The 16,844-nt window shown below is 41.7% G+C and overlaps 1 protein-coding gene across 1 annotated transcript; it reads right to left on the reverse strand.

Moving 5' to 3' along the window:
* Positions 1-697: 697 nt before the first annotated feature.
* Positions 698-14,413, reverse strand: LOC115309871. The gene is made up of 10 exons (XM_040210467.1): positions 14,400-14,413; positions 14,049-14,263; positions 13,316-13,405; positions 13,015-13,086; positions 9,759-9,791; positions 8,766-8,837; positions 7,518-7,589; positions 6,113-6,381; positions 3,992-4,154; positions 698-918 (listed from the first exon to the last, which is right to left on the reverse strand). Exons 1-10 carry the CDS (start codon positions 14,411-14,413, stop codon positions 698-700), a joined length of 1,221 nt encoding a protein of 406 aa, XP_040066401.1.
* Between the last annotated feature and the right edge of the window lie 2,431 nt (positions 14,414-16,844).

Raw genomic sequence — 16,844 nt, forward strand, 5'->3', positions numbered from 1 at the left:
CAGCTTATTTGCCAGTCAGTGACAGTGAGTGCCAGCCTATTTGCCAGTCAGTGACTGTCAGTGCCAGCCTATCTGCCAGTCAGTGACTGTTGCCAGCTTATTTGCCAATCAGTGACAGTGAGTGCCAGCCTATTTGCCAGTCAGTGACAGAGAGTGCCAGCCTATTTTCCAGCCAGCGACTGTCAGTGCCAGTTTATTTGCCAGTCAGTGACAGCAAGTGGCAGCGGGATCGTGCATACCCGGCACAGACCCACAAGGATACGAGTTTGTATCTGCTAGGAATGTCAGGTATACTTCGCATATATCTGCCCGTCAGCATCAAGCCTTTCCAGCATCTGCCCCAGTGATCTTTGCAGTCCAAGCATTGCATTGCATTGAAAAAAAAGTAACGAAGAGCTAGTTTCTTACGAGACCAAATTCATTTAAGGATGAAAATGAGAACTTTCTCAGGTCCATTTAATAATATGATTGAATAAAGTAATAAGACAAGTGAACTGGTTGACATTACCCATCTTTAGAACTACAGAACATCTTTTGCATTAAGTGGTGACCTTAACATCTTCGCACTCTGTATGGGAGAAAATACATCCCTGACATAGTTATGACCAATTGTTAAAACAATTGTGTCACATCAATCTGGGTAGCATATATACATGAAGGGAACATACAAGATTGTTACCGTGACAGGGGTGTTTATTCACTCAAACTGCTGGTCGGGAACCTCGGGAAGGGTGTCCAGCTCCTCGTCAAGGGAGGGGGCCAAGGTCGCAGGAGCTTCTTGAACCTCCTCAGACAGGGACTTTTTCTGGACCCTCCTGGCCCTGCCACCTTCTCTGTCAGGTGCCCCCGAAAGGTACCGGCTTAGCTTCTTTTCCGCTGCCTCCACAACACATGACGGCAGTCGGGCTCGTATTGCACCTGTAAAAAAAATTATTGAATCATGCAGATTAGTGAAATGATAGTGCAAATCAATATCTTGCAGACTAGTTCCATGCAAGGTACTGGTCAGGAACTGTGCAGATTATACTAGTTTTTTTTTTGTTTGTTTTTTCATGAAAAAACTGCCCTTAAGGGACACTACCCAAAAAAGTGAATGTTTGAACCACTTGCCCGATTTAAATGACATTTACAGGTTTTGTTTCTGTTGATGTTGAGAACACTTGTGGCAAATTTTGTTAACCTGAGTGAAGTACAAAAAAAAAATTACAAATGTTCAAAGATGAAAGTGGTTCTATAATTTTGAAATTATTTATAATTTTGTCATTTCCATGTGCTATATTGCTTTGGGACAGTTCAGACCAGATAGCTCTAGAGCTATATATCTATAATATACCATCTTTCATGACGAAAAAGCCACATAAACACAAATACCGTTTTCTAAATCTCCATTCTTTATCCAAAATATTTTTCGCATCATGAAAATGACAAAAATAAAAAAATGCAAGTTTATAGCTATCTTCCCCTTAAAATTTCACCCCATAACAATTTCAAAATGAATCCAAGTTACATAATAATAAAAGGGGTTTTCCTAAAGTGAAATTTATGCCAAAAAATGGAATGGAGAAAAATGCATTCAAAGTGCTCCAACCTCTACTTTTTCTTTGGCATCGGTGGACCGAAAATAACTTATAAATAATTAACCATGCAGTGTAAACTAATGAAACTTTCTGGGAATACCCTCTAGATGTTAGCAGATGTAAATATGGCATTTTCAAAATTCAAAATTTTTTGCATAATTTTTTTTTTGGGTAATAGACGATTTGTGATTTTCCCAAGTGCCCCGGCCCACGCGCGAGGAATTGTGGGACAGACTGTCCCTCGCCTGGCCGCTCTGCCTTGAGATCGCATTGTATTGTCACTTGCCTCCACTTAATCCTCGGTTTTTCGATTTTATTGCCTAATTTTATCTATTCCAGTGCATTTTCAATTGCTTCTAAGTGTTCCTATTCTCTTCTGCGCGCAATATTTCTCCTTTTTCAACGGGTGTACCGACGGACAACATGCCGCTTCGTGCGTCGTTCCCCGGGTGAGTACTACCGTTGCTAGTGATTCCTATCCCGCTGTTAGCTGTTCATTTTGGTTCATTTGACCCGCTGCAGTGGAGAGGAGCCGTTTATGAACACCCGTGCACATGTCATAGGGGTAGGCAGAGCTCCGAATCAACAATCGCGACGCAAGAGTCGAGTGCGCTGTGATTTGGCCACCCGCGCTCGCTCCGTTGACTCGCACTGTAGCGTATGCCTTCGAGTGCCGCTTAACTTGACCAAGATACAGCACGCCGCTTTGCCGTCGCTAATCATTTGTCCGAATGCCTGAGAAATTGTAACACCGTTAGGTATATCCAACGCAGCGGCGCCTGACAACTGCACGCAGCGGTGCGAGCCCTTAGCAAGCGCCGGCGGTTTAACATTGCGGCTTGTATGCGCCTTTGGCATGCATTCATGATCAGTCTCCTCGGCGGTTATCAGTTGCTTACATCTTAACTCGAGCATCAGCTGACATCTTGAATCGAGAAATAAAATTATCGAAGGAACTAAGAGTTTCAAGATGACTGCCTGGGTGACAGCACATCTCTACAGTTGAAAAAGGGTGTCTGCAACTGACAACCATGTAGCAGATAGATTAGGAGGCATACCAAAAGCGCATACAAGCCGCGACGTTGGGCCACCGGCGCTTGCAAAAGGCTCGCGCCGCTGCGCGCAGTTTGTCAGGCACCGCACGTTGGATATGACGAATGGTGTTACAGCTTCGCAGGCAATCGGACAAATTATTCCCGGCAACAGATCTCTGCATTTGAAAAAGGGCTTTGGCAACTGAAAACAGCTTCACAGATAGATTACGAAGGCATGCCATAAGTGCATTCAAGCCGCGACATTGAGCCGTCGGCGTTTGCGAAGGGATCGCGCTGCAGCGTTGCATATGCCTCAGCTTCGTAAACATTCAAACAAATGGTTCGCGGCGACAAAGCAGCGTGCTGTATCTTGGTCAAGTAAGCGGCACTCGAAGGCACACGCTACAGTGCAAGTCAACGGAGCGAGCACGGGCGGCCAAATCACAGCGTACTCGGCTCTCGCGTCGCGATTGTTGATTCGGAGCTCTGCCTACCCCTATGACATGTGCGCGGGTGTTCATAAACGGCTCCTCTCGACTGCACACGGGTCAAATGAACCAAAATGAACTGCTAACGGCACGATAGGAATCGGTAGCAACGGTAGTACTTATTCGGGGAACGACGCGCGAAGCGGCGTGTTGTCCGTCGGCAACCCCGTTGAAAAAGGCGAAATAAAGACACAAACACTATATATACACAAGAAATATTGCGCGCAGAAGAGAATAGAAACACTTAGAAGCAATAAAAAATACACTGGAATAGATCAAAATAAGCAATGAAATCGAAAAACAGAGGATTAAGTGGAGGCAAGCGACAATGCAATGCGATCTCAAGGCAAAGCGGCCAGGCGAGGGACAATCTCTTCTACAATTCCTAGCGCGCGGGCCGGGGCGCTTGGGGGATTTCGCAAAAGGTGTATTAAGGTTAATGGCTGTCTCACAGATAGGGAGATAATAGATTTGTTTATGCTAAAGCATTTTCCCTACGGAAGAGTATCGATGTTTCACATGATACTCCACTGAATTTCAACCGTGGGAGTGGTACTAAAAAACACCAACATCTCAGGACTTTAAACCTCAATTATATTCACTTCATATTCAACCTGGGAAAACATAACGAAAAGATGAACCAAACGGCAAACAGCATCTTCTCTTCACGTTTATTTCGAAGCGTTACTAGTTTTCAGCATGAGGATTAAATGCATAGAAGGAATTAATGATAGAGAATGTAAATAAATCATATAAAATACATGAAGTGATGTCTCAGACACTAAGGGGGACCTATATTTAAAAACCTTTTAGCAAACATATTCGGCGCATATATACTGTAATATAAATTCCATCTAATTATAGGTAGTAATAAATTTAAGTAATTTCTTACCAATGATAACACCACACATGTTGGTGCTCTTGAACGAGAGCTTAAACCGCTGTCCAAGGAGTGAGAATTTATCCTGCACCCCCTTGGACAGCAGCCGCCCCACCATGTCTTGGATGACCTTCGGGAGAGAGGTGCTCTCGCCCAGGGAAAGCAGCTGCCCCTCCTGGAAAGGCAGAACCAGTTCTCGACATGTCAAAAAGGTACACTGGCACGAACACACCTAAAGAATAAAGTAATATAATGCCATGTAAATGTGGCACGCCACATTACATGCATAAAGAGTTTTATATTAAGCCCAAAATAGTTTGATCCTCACCCTATAGAGCAAACAGAAAATAACAAAGATACTCAAATGTAAGTCCACCGTATTTTAAACCAACGAAGGCAATGGTTATCTTCCTGCGTATTCGGATAAATCTTGCTTGTCAATCACACTTGTCGCGTTGTTATTTGACGGTTCAAACTTCCAGAGCGAACATCAGGAGCCTCATCTGAATCTGCTCAGAGATGAAGACAATGTTGTATACTGTAAATGACTTAAGATTCGCAAATTTCGTGATTCGCCTAAAATTTCTGAAAAACAGGTCCCACAAACAATTCCGGTAAAATGTAAACGCATTGAGATTGTAGCACCTAGCAGAAATTAGCAGCCAAGAATTAAAAAAATTGTGAAATATTAAGCACACGAAAAAAGGGTCGTTTACGGCAGGGGTTTCCCCCCCCCCCCCATAATGGTTTTCGCAAACACCCAAATTGCAACCCCCCCCCCCCCCCCCCCAGCCTTGTCTTGTATGCGTGGCAGGATTGTGCAAAGTGCCTTCATTTTACTTTGTAGTGACATCGCGATTGATATGGGGATAGGTGAGAAGCAGCAGAAGCAAAAATCGCCTAAGATTGTGCTTGTGTTGCCTCTCTGTCGGCAAAAATGCACGAAGGGAGGTGGGGTGGTTCCACGGCATTTTTTTAGGCTTACCGGGGCTCAGTGGGACCGAAAAGTTTGAGAACCCCTGGTTTACAGTATGATGTCCATGAAACTGTCTAGTGGAATCTAGATGTGTCACTTTTTTAATCCAGTGAAGCTAATGTCCGTCAAGAGGCCACCCCACACATCCCTCACTAGCGCTTATTGAGAAGGACACAGACACAACATAAGAAATAAGATCAGGATGTCAGGGAAAGGCTGACAAACAACAGTCTCCATCATTGTGCATTATTGCAACAACTTTGTAGTTTTATTGTCTAAAAACTTTCCTGCTCATTCACATGCTGCTTTGATGGCATCATAAGCCTGTGATTATAAGCATCTCCTTGGCTACCATGTGCTATGCAGCTAAGTGCATACCTACACTGCTTGATAGTAGCCATGAACACAATTCACAACCCATTTCATTTACATAGCTCAGTTTACTCTGTGGCTCTTTTAAACTTTGTTTACTGTTATATGCGAGACCTGTTTCAGTTACAATAAATCTGTTACGAAAGCTCCAGTGCCTTCTGCCCGTGCCGCAATGCCCTGTAAAAAAACTCAATAGTCGCAGTCAACGGAGGCATGAAAAATGTTCTCTCGCCGGCTTAAATGACGGGGTAGCGGTGGCAAGGAAGGGGGTCAAGAGGAGGGCGAGGAAGCACAGGGACAGTAGAGTGCATGCAGCCTTCTGGTGTTTTTACAAGGGGTCCCTATTAGAGTGCAACAGCTAAGTTTGGAAAATAAACCTAAATAATTAGTGTGCTGTTTTTATTTAGTTCTTTTTTTAAGACTTTATTGCTGCTTCATTTCTTTCTGCGAATGAACAGACTCCACTTATCAGTATCAATAAAGCAATCATAGATCTGTAGTGCCAAGGAAGGCAAAGACAGCTAACGCTATCCTCTTTGTCTTCTTTCTGCTGCTGCTGCTACTGCTTGCTCTGGTATAGTATAAGTCACGTAAGGGCATATGATTGGGTGTCAAGTAGGGTTGTGTAACACGATTTGTTATACTTGGTTTTGCGTGACGCTCTTTGTTCGTGGTTACAAACTGACCCACCAATAGATCGATCGCTAAGTGAGAAGTGTTCGTGCCCGAACTATGCAATAACAGCTGTAAAGTTCATAACTTTTAAATTAAAAAAGAAAAAAAACATAAATACCAGCAGTGCCCTGGTCTGTGGCGTTCCTGAGGCGCTTATCAACAGCCCAAAACTCCTCCATTGTAGAGATTGACATCTCGAAGAGCTCGGGTACATCGGGTCTGGCCTGTTCCTCTAGCCTTGCTTCCTGACACTGTTCTACAGCAACCAGGTGCCGGAGCACTTGCCCTACCGTGGCCAAAAGCTCCCTGTTCTGTTGCTCAATGTGCTTGTTTTGAGCACGGACCTCTAGGACGATCTTGAGCAGATGGGTTTCAGAGGCTGAATGATAAGCAAAGCAAATGAAGCATTAGATATCTCAGCAATGAGCACTATTCGCCAATGAAATAATGCTTATAAATTAACTCCTCAGAATTCACATTTTAATTATTCGCCGGTGCAAACTTTTGCAACGTGGTAGGATCTCAATGTAGCTTCCAATGTGTTTAAATATTTACTGGAATTGTCTGTGGTATTTATTTTTCGTTAATTGTAGGCAATTCGCAAAACCAACATACTCACGAAAATTAGGTCATTTACAGTATGGTAAAACCTTGTTCATTTGATCCGCGTTAATTTGGAAACTAAATCATTAAAACTATAACATGGTCTCAGCAAACATGTCCATTAGCACATGCTGCCTGCCTGTAACTTCGAAAGAAGTTGGGCATGGCAATGATTAACTTGAACTAACCCCGAAGAGCAGTACAATTTCATGGAACGAAGCAAAATGGACATGAAGGGCCTTATTACAATAGCTCTAACCAGCATTGTATTCATGATCTCCAATAAATGAGATAAAGGTGGAGCTAGTGTGCACCCAAAACAATGAGATTGTTAGATTCCCAATTCTTTGAAATAGAAAGCTAATTTTGCTGCGTAAAACTTAAAAATTCGAAAACAAAATAAATATGGTTCAGGTACCATGGCCCGTTGTACCGAAGGAACCTCAATGTGTTAGAAAGCAAACCTCTTTTTGTCAGCAAGTCCAAATTCCAAAGGAAAATGAAGTGGAATCTCCTCGGGACCACTGATCTTGTGATCTTATAAGGTTTAGTTGTAGAACTCCGTCTTTTTTGCTGTTATTTTGTCGCTGTGACCTCGAAATTCAGTTTTTCGGATAAATCCGAATTGACAGAAACTTTATCGGCTAGTGTTCTTCGGATTTTTTCAGATTTATCCAAAAACACATAACCTTAGTTGTTTACCACCAAAGGTTAGAAAATGGGTATGGTACCATAATGACCTTCACTGTTTTGCCGAAGAGTGCACTTTATTTTTATTCTCGACTGACATCATTAGCTCAGTATTTATGGAATGTTTTCATGTCTCACTACTCTGAAGATGGTCAGCAACCTGGATAAAAGGCTTAGCTATAGCAAATAGCACACGACTAAAACTGTAATCACAAGACTTACGAGTGATAGTGTGCTCCAGCACCTCTGCTGACGCCGAGCTCTCATCACAAGAGTCCAGTAGCCCCTGCTGGGCTGGAAACCAATACATCAAATTCTTTAGGGCTAATACCCAGAAGAACAGCCAAGCAGTGGGAAATATTTTGAAATTATCTGCCGGATGCTTGTTATCATGGGCAAAAATAATGTCGCTCTAGCAAGTGCCACCTAAATGCTGAAAAATCCTAAAATTACTACTGCAATAGTACATCAAAATTTGTTGCTCAGGAAAACTGCACAAATTTATCAGCAAGTATGCCGTGCCAGAAACATAAGCATAAATTGTACTAAAAGAATAACCTTGTAAAAACGAACCAAGAAAATCAATATCCTAAATTTTTGAATCTGACTTGCAGCATGTACTGCAAGCCATAAACAGCCAAGTTGATAGTGTTGTCAGAAGATGGCAACCAGCAGTATATGGTGAAAATCCAGCGTTCACTTCAGAGTGAAGGTCATCACTGGCAACAATGCACCAATGCTTACATCTGATGTCTCTTTTTCACTGTTTGGGCTGTACAACTACTGACTGATTACAAAATGTTTGATGGTGCATAATGGTGTGAAAGCCCTTGCTCAATAGCACGAAAAAAGTGAAAGGTAATGCGTTCCTTAGGATTCCTGTCACAGTGGCGAAAATGCTTTTTTTGTGACGTCATGCAACTAGAAAGCACGGTGCAATGTGAATGCTGATTTTGACATCGCCATTTTTTCAATAACGAATCTTAATTTAGGGGTGCAAACTATTATGCCGGGAACAGCGACGTCTGGGTATTCAGAGAATGTAGTTTGGTTGGGTAGCTCAATGAATAGCCAGATTCACCCATTAAGGCACATGGCAAGATTGTATATACACAGCCATAGCAAACACCAATTCTTTCCACTCATCAAAAAAATAATTATTCTTTTCACAAAGGTCACAAAGCTATTCTTAGTGTTCATGCTGTGCGAGAACGAATAAAACAGATTCCCCGAATACCGCACACATTCATATTCTTTCCCATAATACAGGCATGTGAGATAGCACACGGTGCCGAGCTTCCAGCAGGACCTCGACACATAAAGATATTAGGGCCAACGTCCCAACGTCTTGCATGTAATATATTTCCCTCCTGAAGTAGACATATCATGTAAAAATGCCATTACCTTTCTTAGCTCCCCCCTTCCCTCTTTCAGTTGGCACCGGATTCAGAAATTAAATGCTAGACTCACATGTCACATGCTGTGGCTCCGTCCTCATCTGCTGTTTGCTTGGCTCCAGGGGATGATCTGCCCGAATTGAGCCTAAAAATAAGGAAACAACAGTAAAAAAACCAAACCTTCACATGCATTAAAAGATGCCTTGATAATGAAGTACTTAGGCAGCAGACGAGCTGGTGAGAATGCACTTTTTGCAAAGTGAGATTCAGGAACACAACAAAATGGAACTGTGTCTGTTGTCACACTTTTTTTGTTTCAGAGTCTGAGGTTGTAAAAGATTAATTTCTGTTATGGCTTTCTACGAATGATAGAAGCTTCCATTCAATGCCAGCATATGGCAAAGATCAAAAGCATAGATAACAAAAGAATCCATAGATAACAAAAGAATCCATTGCATAACAAAGCATCTCTTCTTTCCTTTCTTAAAGGGGCACTGAAGGGATTTTTGAGATCACCTTTTTAATTATGGCGATAACTCAATCTATACACTCCAAGCATTCTAACAAACCCAAAATTACAATATTGTGCGCATTATTTCCATGCTAAAAACGTTCCCAAAGATCACCGACACGCTTTTTCCCTAGGAAATTCCCCAGAGTGAAGTGGTCGACGAAGGTTATTCGTCGGCCAACTGCAAGCGGTGGTGGCATCGCCCGTAGTCAAAAAGCAGTCTTATCCTGGTGTGTGCGTATTACTCTTTTCAAAAGAAATGATAATAAAATCTACAGAATCTGCACCTATTGTAGGACTTTCATTGGTCCAGAGAATGTAGTTTGCAAGAAAAAAGAGTCCGCATGTTTTTTCTTGCCTAGAGATGATGACGCCATTTTGCAATCCAGAACTTGTATGTACTAATAGCTTTTAAACAATTTAATACAAAAATGATCTCCTTCAGAAACCACTTTAGTGCCGCTTTAAGTCTCAAGTTTATGGATTAGAGAACAAAAGGTGGGAGTGTAAACGCCATCAAATGAAGTATAGAGCGAAATGTGAAATGCTTATTACCTTGAGAGGATGCTCTGCCAAAACGACCTGGAACTATAAATAACAAGGTTGTTTAATTTTGACCGATTATAAAATTTTGCGAAACTATGCAATGCACAAATGTCAGAAAATACTGTAGAAGTCTTGATTTTCCCCAGGACTTAATTTTCATTAATTTCGCAAAAAGATAGGCCTCGTGAACAATTCAAAAACAAAAGCCCTTCCATTTTGCGAAAATTAGTACCAGCAAAAAATTCAAAAACTTCAGATTTAGCCAATACCACGAAATAAATGGACCTATCAAAAAATAAGTAGTTTACAGTGTAACATGGTATCTACAGGGTGTTTCAGAATAAAGTTGACTCAAAGTGTCCGCAAAAATCAGGGACTTGACGTACTAAGTAGAAGCTCATCTCGGATAAGCCCTTTACTGGTCGGATATATGCATTAAATGTTGTCTCAATTCCTAGCACGAAAAAAAAATACAAAAATGCTTTAAATGTGCGAGTTATGATTTTTTATACTTTCCGTACTTGAAGTAGATACGAATTACAGGTAAATTTTTGATGTGTAAATAAGACTAGTAAAATATGCATTTGAGATAAATTACAACCCGATACGCTCAGTCGCCAATTTTCAACGGGTCATTAATTGTAGCTTGTAACTTTATTTTGAGACGCTCAAGAATAAGCAGCTCAACATAATTTTAAACTTACCTCGAATACGTATTTTACTAGTCCCATATACACACCTTACCCTGAATACACAATTTACTAGTCTCATTCACCCATTAGAGATTGAAATCTCTACTTGAAGTATGGAAAAATAGAAAATAGAAAACCGCACCAATTAAAAAGCATGAAGCATTTTTTTAAATATTATTATTTACGCAGAATTCAGACTTAAAAATTTCACTGTGCAAATCCGACCAGTAAAAGATGTATTCGAGGTAAGTTTCCATTTGATATGTCAAGTCCCTGATTTTTGCGGGCGATTTTAGAGTCGAAACATTATTTAGAAACACCTTGTAGTAGTTTTCTGAAAAATAAAACATAATTTATAGGTGGGAAATATTTAAATACTTAATGCACAATCAAACCCCTTACTTGCAATATCTGGTTACATTCAAAAATTGCTTAGAATTATGCTAAAGATATGGTTTCCTCTACTCTAGGATATGCTACAACTAACCTGCACTCTCACAAAGCATTGTCTGCTCTAGAGAGATCACACGACTTAAGACCTTTCACACTGAGGCAACAGTTGGACAACTCTATCCGTCAACACGGGGAAGTCGTGTTGCCGGCGACCCTGTCACATCGCGGCAACAACAAGAATCGGGCAACATGTTGCTGCCGCCCGGCAACCGTGTTGCCCGATTTGTTGTTCGACAACCCTGTCGCACCGTGCTGACGGCGAGGACAACACGGGGAACACTCCGCCATCTTAATTGTTTACTTTCGTTCGTGTACGACGCGGAATTGCTGGAAATCTGACTCTACGAAGTGCTAGCGCGTTCGAAGGGCCGGGAATTACCACGGTACGACATCAACCAGTGACTGTGATTAGAAAACTTGGCACTGAGAGTATTTTCCGCTCTTTATTTTATCGAAATGTTCTTCATTCGCTGACAAAGCAGATAGCCCTAACCGAGGAAAGTGTCATTGCTGATATATGTTCGGGATTTTCACCACCATATGAAGTGTTTTTGTCCGGTTCTTTCATGCAATTCCTATTTCTACTGTAAAATTGAGTTAACACCGGCAGTACCCCTAACCGTCTTTTGTAGCGTAGTGTTGAGCTGAACTGACAGTGCTTCAAAACTGCAACACCGACACGATCGGCCTTCATAACAATCGGTGAAATAAATATTTTTCAACGCTGTTATCTGCCTACCGCCTGCTATGTGATCGCTTCATTCCCCTAAAACGTCCTGGGTATTTTTAAAACAAATCAGGTGTCTGGCAGCGGCTGTTTCCAAGTTCCAAGCATCAACAATCATGATCAGAGTGGTCGTTTTAATGCTTCGATTTTTTAATCTATGGTTTTCTGGATTATTTTTATTATACTTTAGTAGCGGGTGAGTATAGCGTGCCATTTTATTTCACTATCAGTAATGTGAGCTGGTTTCTCGGCAGTTCTAATTTCAAAACCAGTCTGAACGTTCACGACCGTAGCTGTGACTATTTCGAAAATCGCTTTCCGTAACTACGCAGCAAAAACATTAATCTAACAAATTTTAGCAACACGCCAGCGATAAATAACGTTTTCCAGGCCTTGATTTGAGTAAGACGTTATTGATAGGGGACTAGTTCTACCATCGAAGCTACCTATGTTGTGTTGCCAGCCAGCAATCTGGGCAACACACGTTGTCCAACACAAGTTGTTGCTGTTTTTGTTGCCGAAAACTGTCACACCGAGGCAACATTTTAGTTGTTGTCCATGTTGTCGTGCTGTTGCCGCGATGTGACAGGTTTGTCGGACAACACAGGGAGCAAGCCACAAGTTGCCCGACTGTTGGACAATGTGTTGTGTTGTTGTTGCCGTCGTGTTGCCTCAGTGTGACAGGGCCTCTACAGTATATCGACTCAGACAACAAAGAAGAGTATGTTCTGGATCGTGCTGCAGCGGCTGTTCAGTAAATACTCAAATGTTCCTAGCGCAGCTGGCCGGCATCTATATTTTATCTTAATTATAGCACCGTAACACTATATGTAAGAATGTGTAGTCAATATCTTAAGCTTCTCTGAAGACAATGTTTTTCACTTTTCAAAAGAAGCGACCTCTAAAGTACTGTCGACGTTTTGCATGCTCCAATTATCTCATGATATATTTCCTTTTGGTCACAAGTGGATGTGACTATTTGAATGTGGCTTAAAATTGGTTCGCACCGCAAATGCTGGAGAAATGTGCGACTCCAGAGGCAGGTTTGCTAGTGAAGTCTCCTCTACTGACCAAACTGTCTCCATGGCTCTTGTATGGAAATACCCATGATGGAGACATAAAAATGGCGCACCGTTTTAAAAACATGCTCGAGACCTGTGCTCCCACGTGGCATTATCTGCCATCAATCTTACTAGAGCAGGCTATAGAATTTAGAATACTTCTATGTCTTCTATCATATTCTTTCTTTCCTTTTGCATAGCATTTTCTATTGCATGCCGGCCATCCTCAACTGCAGGCCATCGACATACTATGAAAGGAACATAATATTTTAATTATTCATTAGTCAAAACCATTCCAACAATAAATTTGCGGTGTAGTGCTGAACACTCACGGGGGGCTGGCAAAGTCTCTCTACCGTGTGTGCTGCTGGGAGCGTTACTGTCTTGAGATCCGCCGGCTGCTACTGAAGGTAAATCAAAACAAGAGTTATTAACTGCGCACTCTACCTATCATAATATCCTGAGCTATTGCTCATCACCAAGACATCGCCCACTCCTCTTTATGGGCAAGAAACACATATTACACAAGAAACCCCTGCAAAAGCTGTGTCCTCGTTCTCGGTGCGATGACACGGGATATAACATTGTACTTTTCTGTTCCAACACAAATTTTAGAAATGTAAGCATAATCACCTTCGTCATCAGGTTCGCCAGCATCTGTTGTCTCAAGACAGGAAAGAGTCTCGGCCTCACCTGCTTTCCTTTTTGCCTTTTTGTAGGTGTCTGTACAGAGAATAAAAGACCGTAAGTACCCTCCCACCTCCAATAATGTACTGAAATATGACTGGACAGAACCCGAGTCTCAATGTACAAAAGACGAGACATCACAGGTACATTTTTCGCTACACAAACTGTCAGTTGCGCTATAATCATACCTTGCACATACCATTAAAATACCGGCCATCTCCCCACCACCAAATTTTCTAACATCTGAAAAATTATGCTCAGTACAAATATGCCTAAAATTGATGACCTAGCGAGTGCCCATCCACCACTTTTTCGCGATTATCTCCAAATTTTTAATGGGCACTTGCTCGGTACTTTACGGTATACACAGCTCGTGAAAGAAGACAATAAAGAGCTTGAGCTCAGGCTAGAAATTCTGTCAAATATGCTTATGCCCCACAATGCACAATGTTTTCTGGCATTCAATTTTAGTGCATAAAACCTCTGCCATGACCATTACTGTAAATGGGAACTTGTCACAAACAGGAGAATAAAGCTCACTGAACAGAACAGAGCAGCTGCACTTCAAAAGAGGGACGCAATGAAGGCTGATGTGAACAAGTATGCTAACGAAGAGTAAATAAATCCATATGATTTAACAAAATATGTGGAGGTGTACAAAACACAGAAGAAAACTCACTGCATCTTGCCAAAATCTTTACAGTGTAGCGGGGCCAGCTTCCATCAGAAATGTGAGACACTTTCACATAATTTTTTATTTCCACTCCGGACATGTTGTCAGGCCAGTAGCATAGCTGCCTGCCTCGCTTATCCTCGCTGACCCATGACAACGGGACAGCCTCCACAGTGTTTTCATTGAGGAATTCCACCACGGCAAACTTTTTCGTTTCCTCACTAAAATGAAAGTTGCAGTCAGACATGATGTTCCAATCAAGTTCTCATTGATAAATCTTTATGTTTTGACTTAGAACTATGTCCTTCTCACTTAGAAGAGGGTGCAAAGTTGGAAGCAAAAGTGGTTGGCACCAACCACTTTTGAAGCATTTTGGTAAACCCAAGACTAGGTTAAAGCATGAGGACAGCCCAGTCTCAAATACAACAAGAAATGTGTTCGAAGTGTGAAAAATCTGTTCATACAACCTGTTTTGTTTACGTGCTATGGTCATGCGATAATGATGTTTTGACTTTATCGAATGTCTCGGATTCACATTTCGGAGAAGCTTGTTGCACAGTTCTCTCAACAGAAAAGGGTAGTGGCGTAGTTTTCTCGACACTACTAGTCCCTGCAGGGTAAATCGAGCGTTTCATGGAAGAGTAAAGCTATACGCACTACGTCGTGCACCTCGATCGGAAATGGCTATACGCACGACGCGAAACTCGTATACAACTAATTGTTACGAGTTTGCGAAGGGAAAGTGTAGCCTAGTGGAAAGGTGTCTCTTCATACACAGCAGACCCCATGTGGATCCACAGAACTACCTTGCTTTTTTTTTTCCCCGAATTTTTTTTTTCTTTGCTTTTTGCACACAAAAAACGAATGTTGTCGACAAAACTTCGGTGAAATCGTATGGGACTCCCTTTCCAAAGGTACAATGGGGATAGCAAAGCTTGGGTTGCTCGGCGAACGGCGCAAAGTGGCATGTACAGGTTAATAATTTTGTAGGTTAATAGTTTTGTCATTAGCAGCATCAGACTCTTCGAAACCAAACATATCACATCATTTAGTATCTGCCATCTCATGTCTGAATGCATTCAACTTTCCGGTGGTTATATGTTGAAACGGGTACGATACGTTATTTCTATTTTGTTTAAGGTTCCTAGTTTTCAAACACATGAATATTGGAAGGTGATCACTTAAATGGTAGCTTACAACTCCGGATTTTATATTTTCACTATCGGCTTTGCTAATAAATAGATCAATTAAAGATTCAGAGCTTACACTAGCTTTAGTTTGAATATTTATTCTGTTCATACACCCATTGGTTTCTGTGATCATATTCATTTCCCTCTTCAATGCAGTATCTTTCAGCATGTCAGTATTAAAATCCCCACCTGAAATAACGGTATAACCACTATCATTGACAAAACGAAGGTATGTGTTGAAAAATTCCACAAAGTTATCACTATTGCCATCTGGAGCCCGATAATACTCACTCATTATTACAGATTTCGCGCGCACTGTTAATACTTCGAAGTCCCGTGTAAAACGTGAATAATCTGACAGTAGTTCACAGTTAATTGTGTCTTTAATTAGTAGACATACTCCGCCCCCTCGGCGAGTAGTACGATTTAAGGAAAAGCTAACCTATCCAGAAAGTTTCAAAACATGACAATCCTTACGATACCACGTTTCTGATAACATTACTACGTCTAACGAAAAAGGAACCTTATTAAAAAACACTTCGAAATTTATATTTTTATTTCTAGCAGATTGGGCATTCACATGAAAATATTCTGTGAAAGCATGGCGTCCAGTACCAAGATATGCTTCAAGGTCACATGGAAGTAAACAATCATGACCAAGCATTAAAACGATAAGCGACCAATTGAACTTTCAAAGAAAGGGAAAGAGATTAGTGCAGCTTTCGCAGATCATCCTCACATCTGACAACAGCTGCACGCTCGCCCACCCCACGCCTGACAAGAATCTTTCCATTTTGGTGCCATGCGAACTGATAGGACCTTTGCTTTTCCCATTTTTTTGTGATCCAGAGAAGTGCCTTGTTTTGTTTGGTTAAGTTTTCTAGAATATAAATACTTCGCTGACCGCGTGCAAGTTTTTTTTATTCCGAAGCCTCTCGTCGCGTTTTTCTTGTTGTGCAAAACGTATGATAATTCCGAGAACTTTGTCGGGCTTCGATGCCAGTCTGTGAAGAGCTATTACGTCACTTGCCTCGACCGCGGGTAACTCGAGTTTCTGTGCTACCTCGTTTACTTTAGTTATCAGGTTTTAATTTTGAGCTGGTGGAACATTGTGAATTTCCAGATTTAAACGCCTGCTGCGCCATTCAAGGTCATGTAGGCCCGACTTCAGGGCCTGCATTTTCGTTGTGCGATCAGTATTCTCAATGCATTCCACGGTCTTTTTTAGATAAATATTTTCCTGACCATGGTTTTGCACTTCTTCCAGTAGCTCTTGATAGTCTTTCGACATAACTTGAATGAATTGGTCGATGCTGTCGACCGTTCCCCTAACTCCTAGAAGGCTCTCTAGCTTGGCGTTTACGCTGACATCATGGTTGGTATATCAAGAGTAGTTTCCTTGCTGGCACTTCTCTTTTTTTGCATTTACACATGTCGGGCACCGCCAATTTTTACGAAGACAGTCACCCTTCGATCTACTAGTTCGTCGTTGAACACCCAAGCAATCTCCGAGGTGGTAAGAAAATTTGCACTCAACACATGTCACGAAAACCCCATCACCCGGCAACGCCTCATCACACCAAACAGGTGTCGTGCTGGGCGCCAGCCATGT

Source organism: Ixodes scapularis, unplaced genomic scaffold, assembly GCF_016920785.2.
Source record: "Ixodes scapularis isolate PalLabHiFi unplaced genomic scaffold, ASM1692078v2 PGA_scaffold6__148_contigs__length_123643588, whole genome shotgun sequence".
Classification (NCBI taxonomy): Eukaryota; Metazoa; Arthropoda; class Arachnida; order Ixodida; family Ixodidae; genus Ixodes; species Ixodes scapularis.

Coding starts and splice junctions, on each gene's coding strand:
- LOC115309871 (XM_040210467.1), bottom strand. Junction 13,087..13,315: donor TGGCGAACCTGATGACGAAG/GTGATTATGCTT, acceptor ATTTACCTTCAG/TAGCAGCCGGCGGATCTCAA. Junction 8,838..9,758: donor TGGCAGAGCATCCTCTCAAG/GTAATAAGCATT, acceptor CCTTATTTTTAG/GCTCAATTCGGGCAGATCAT.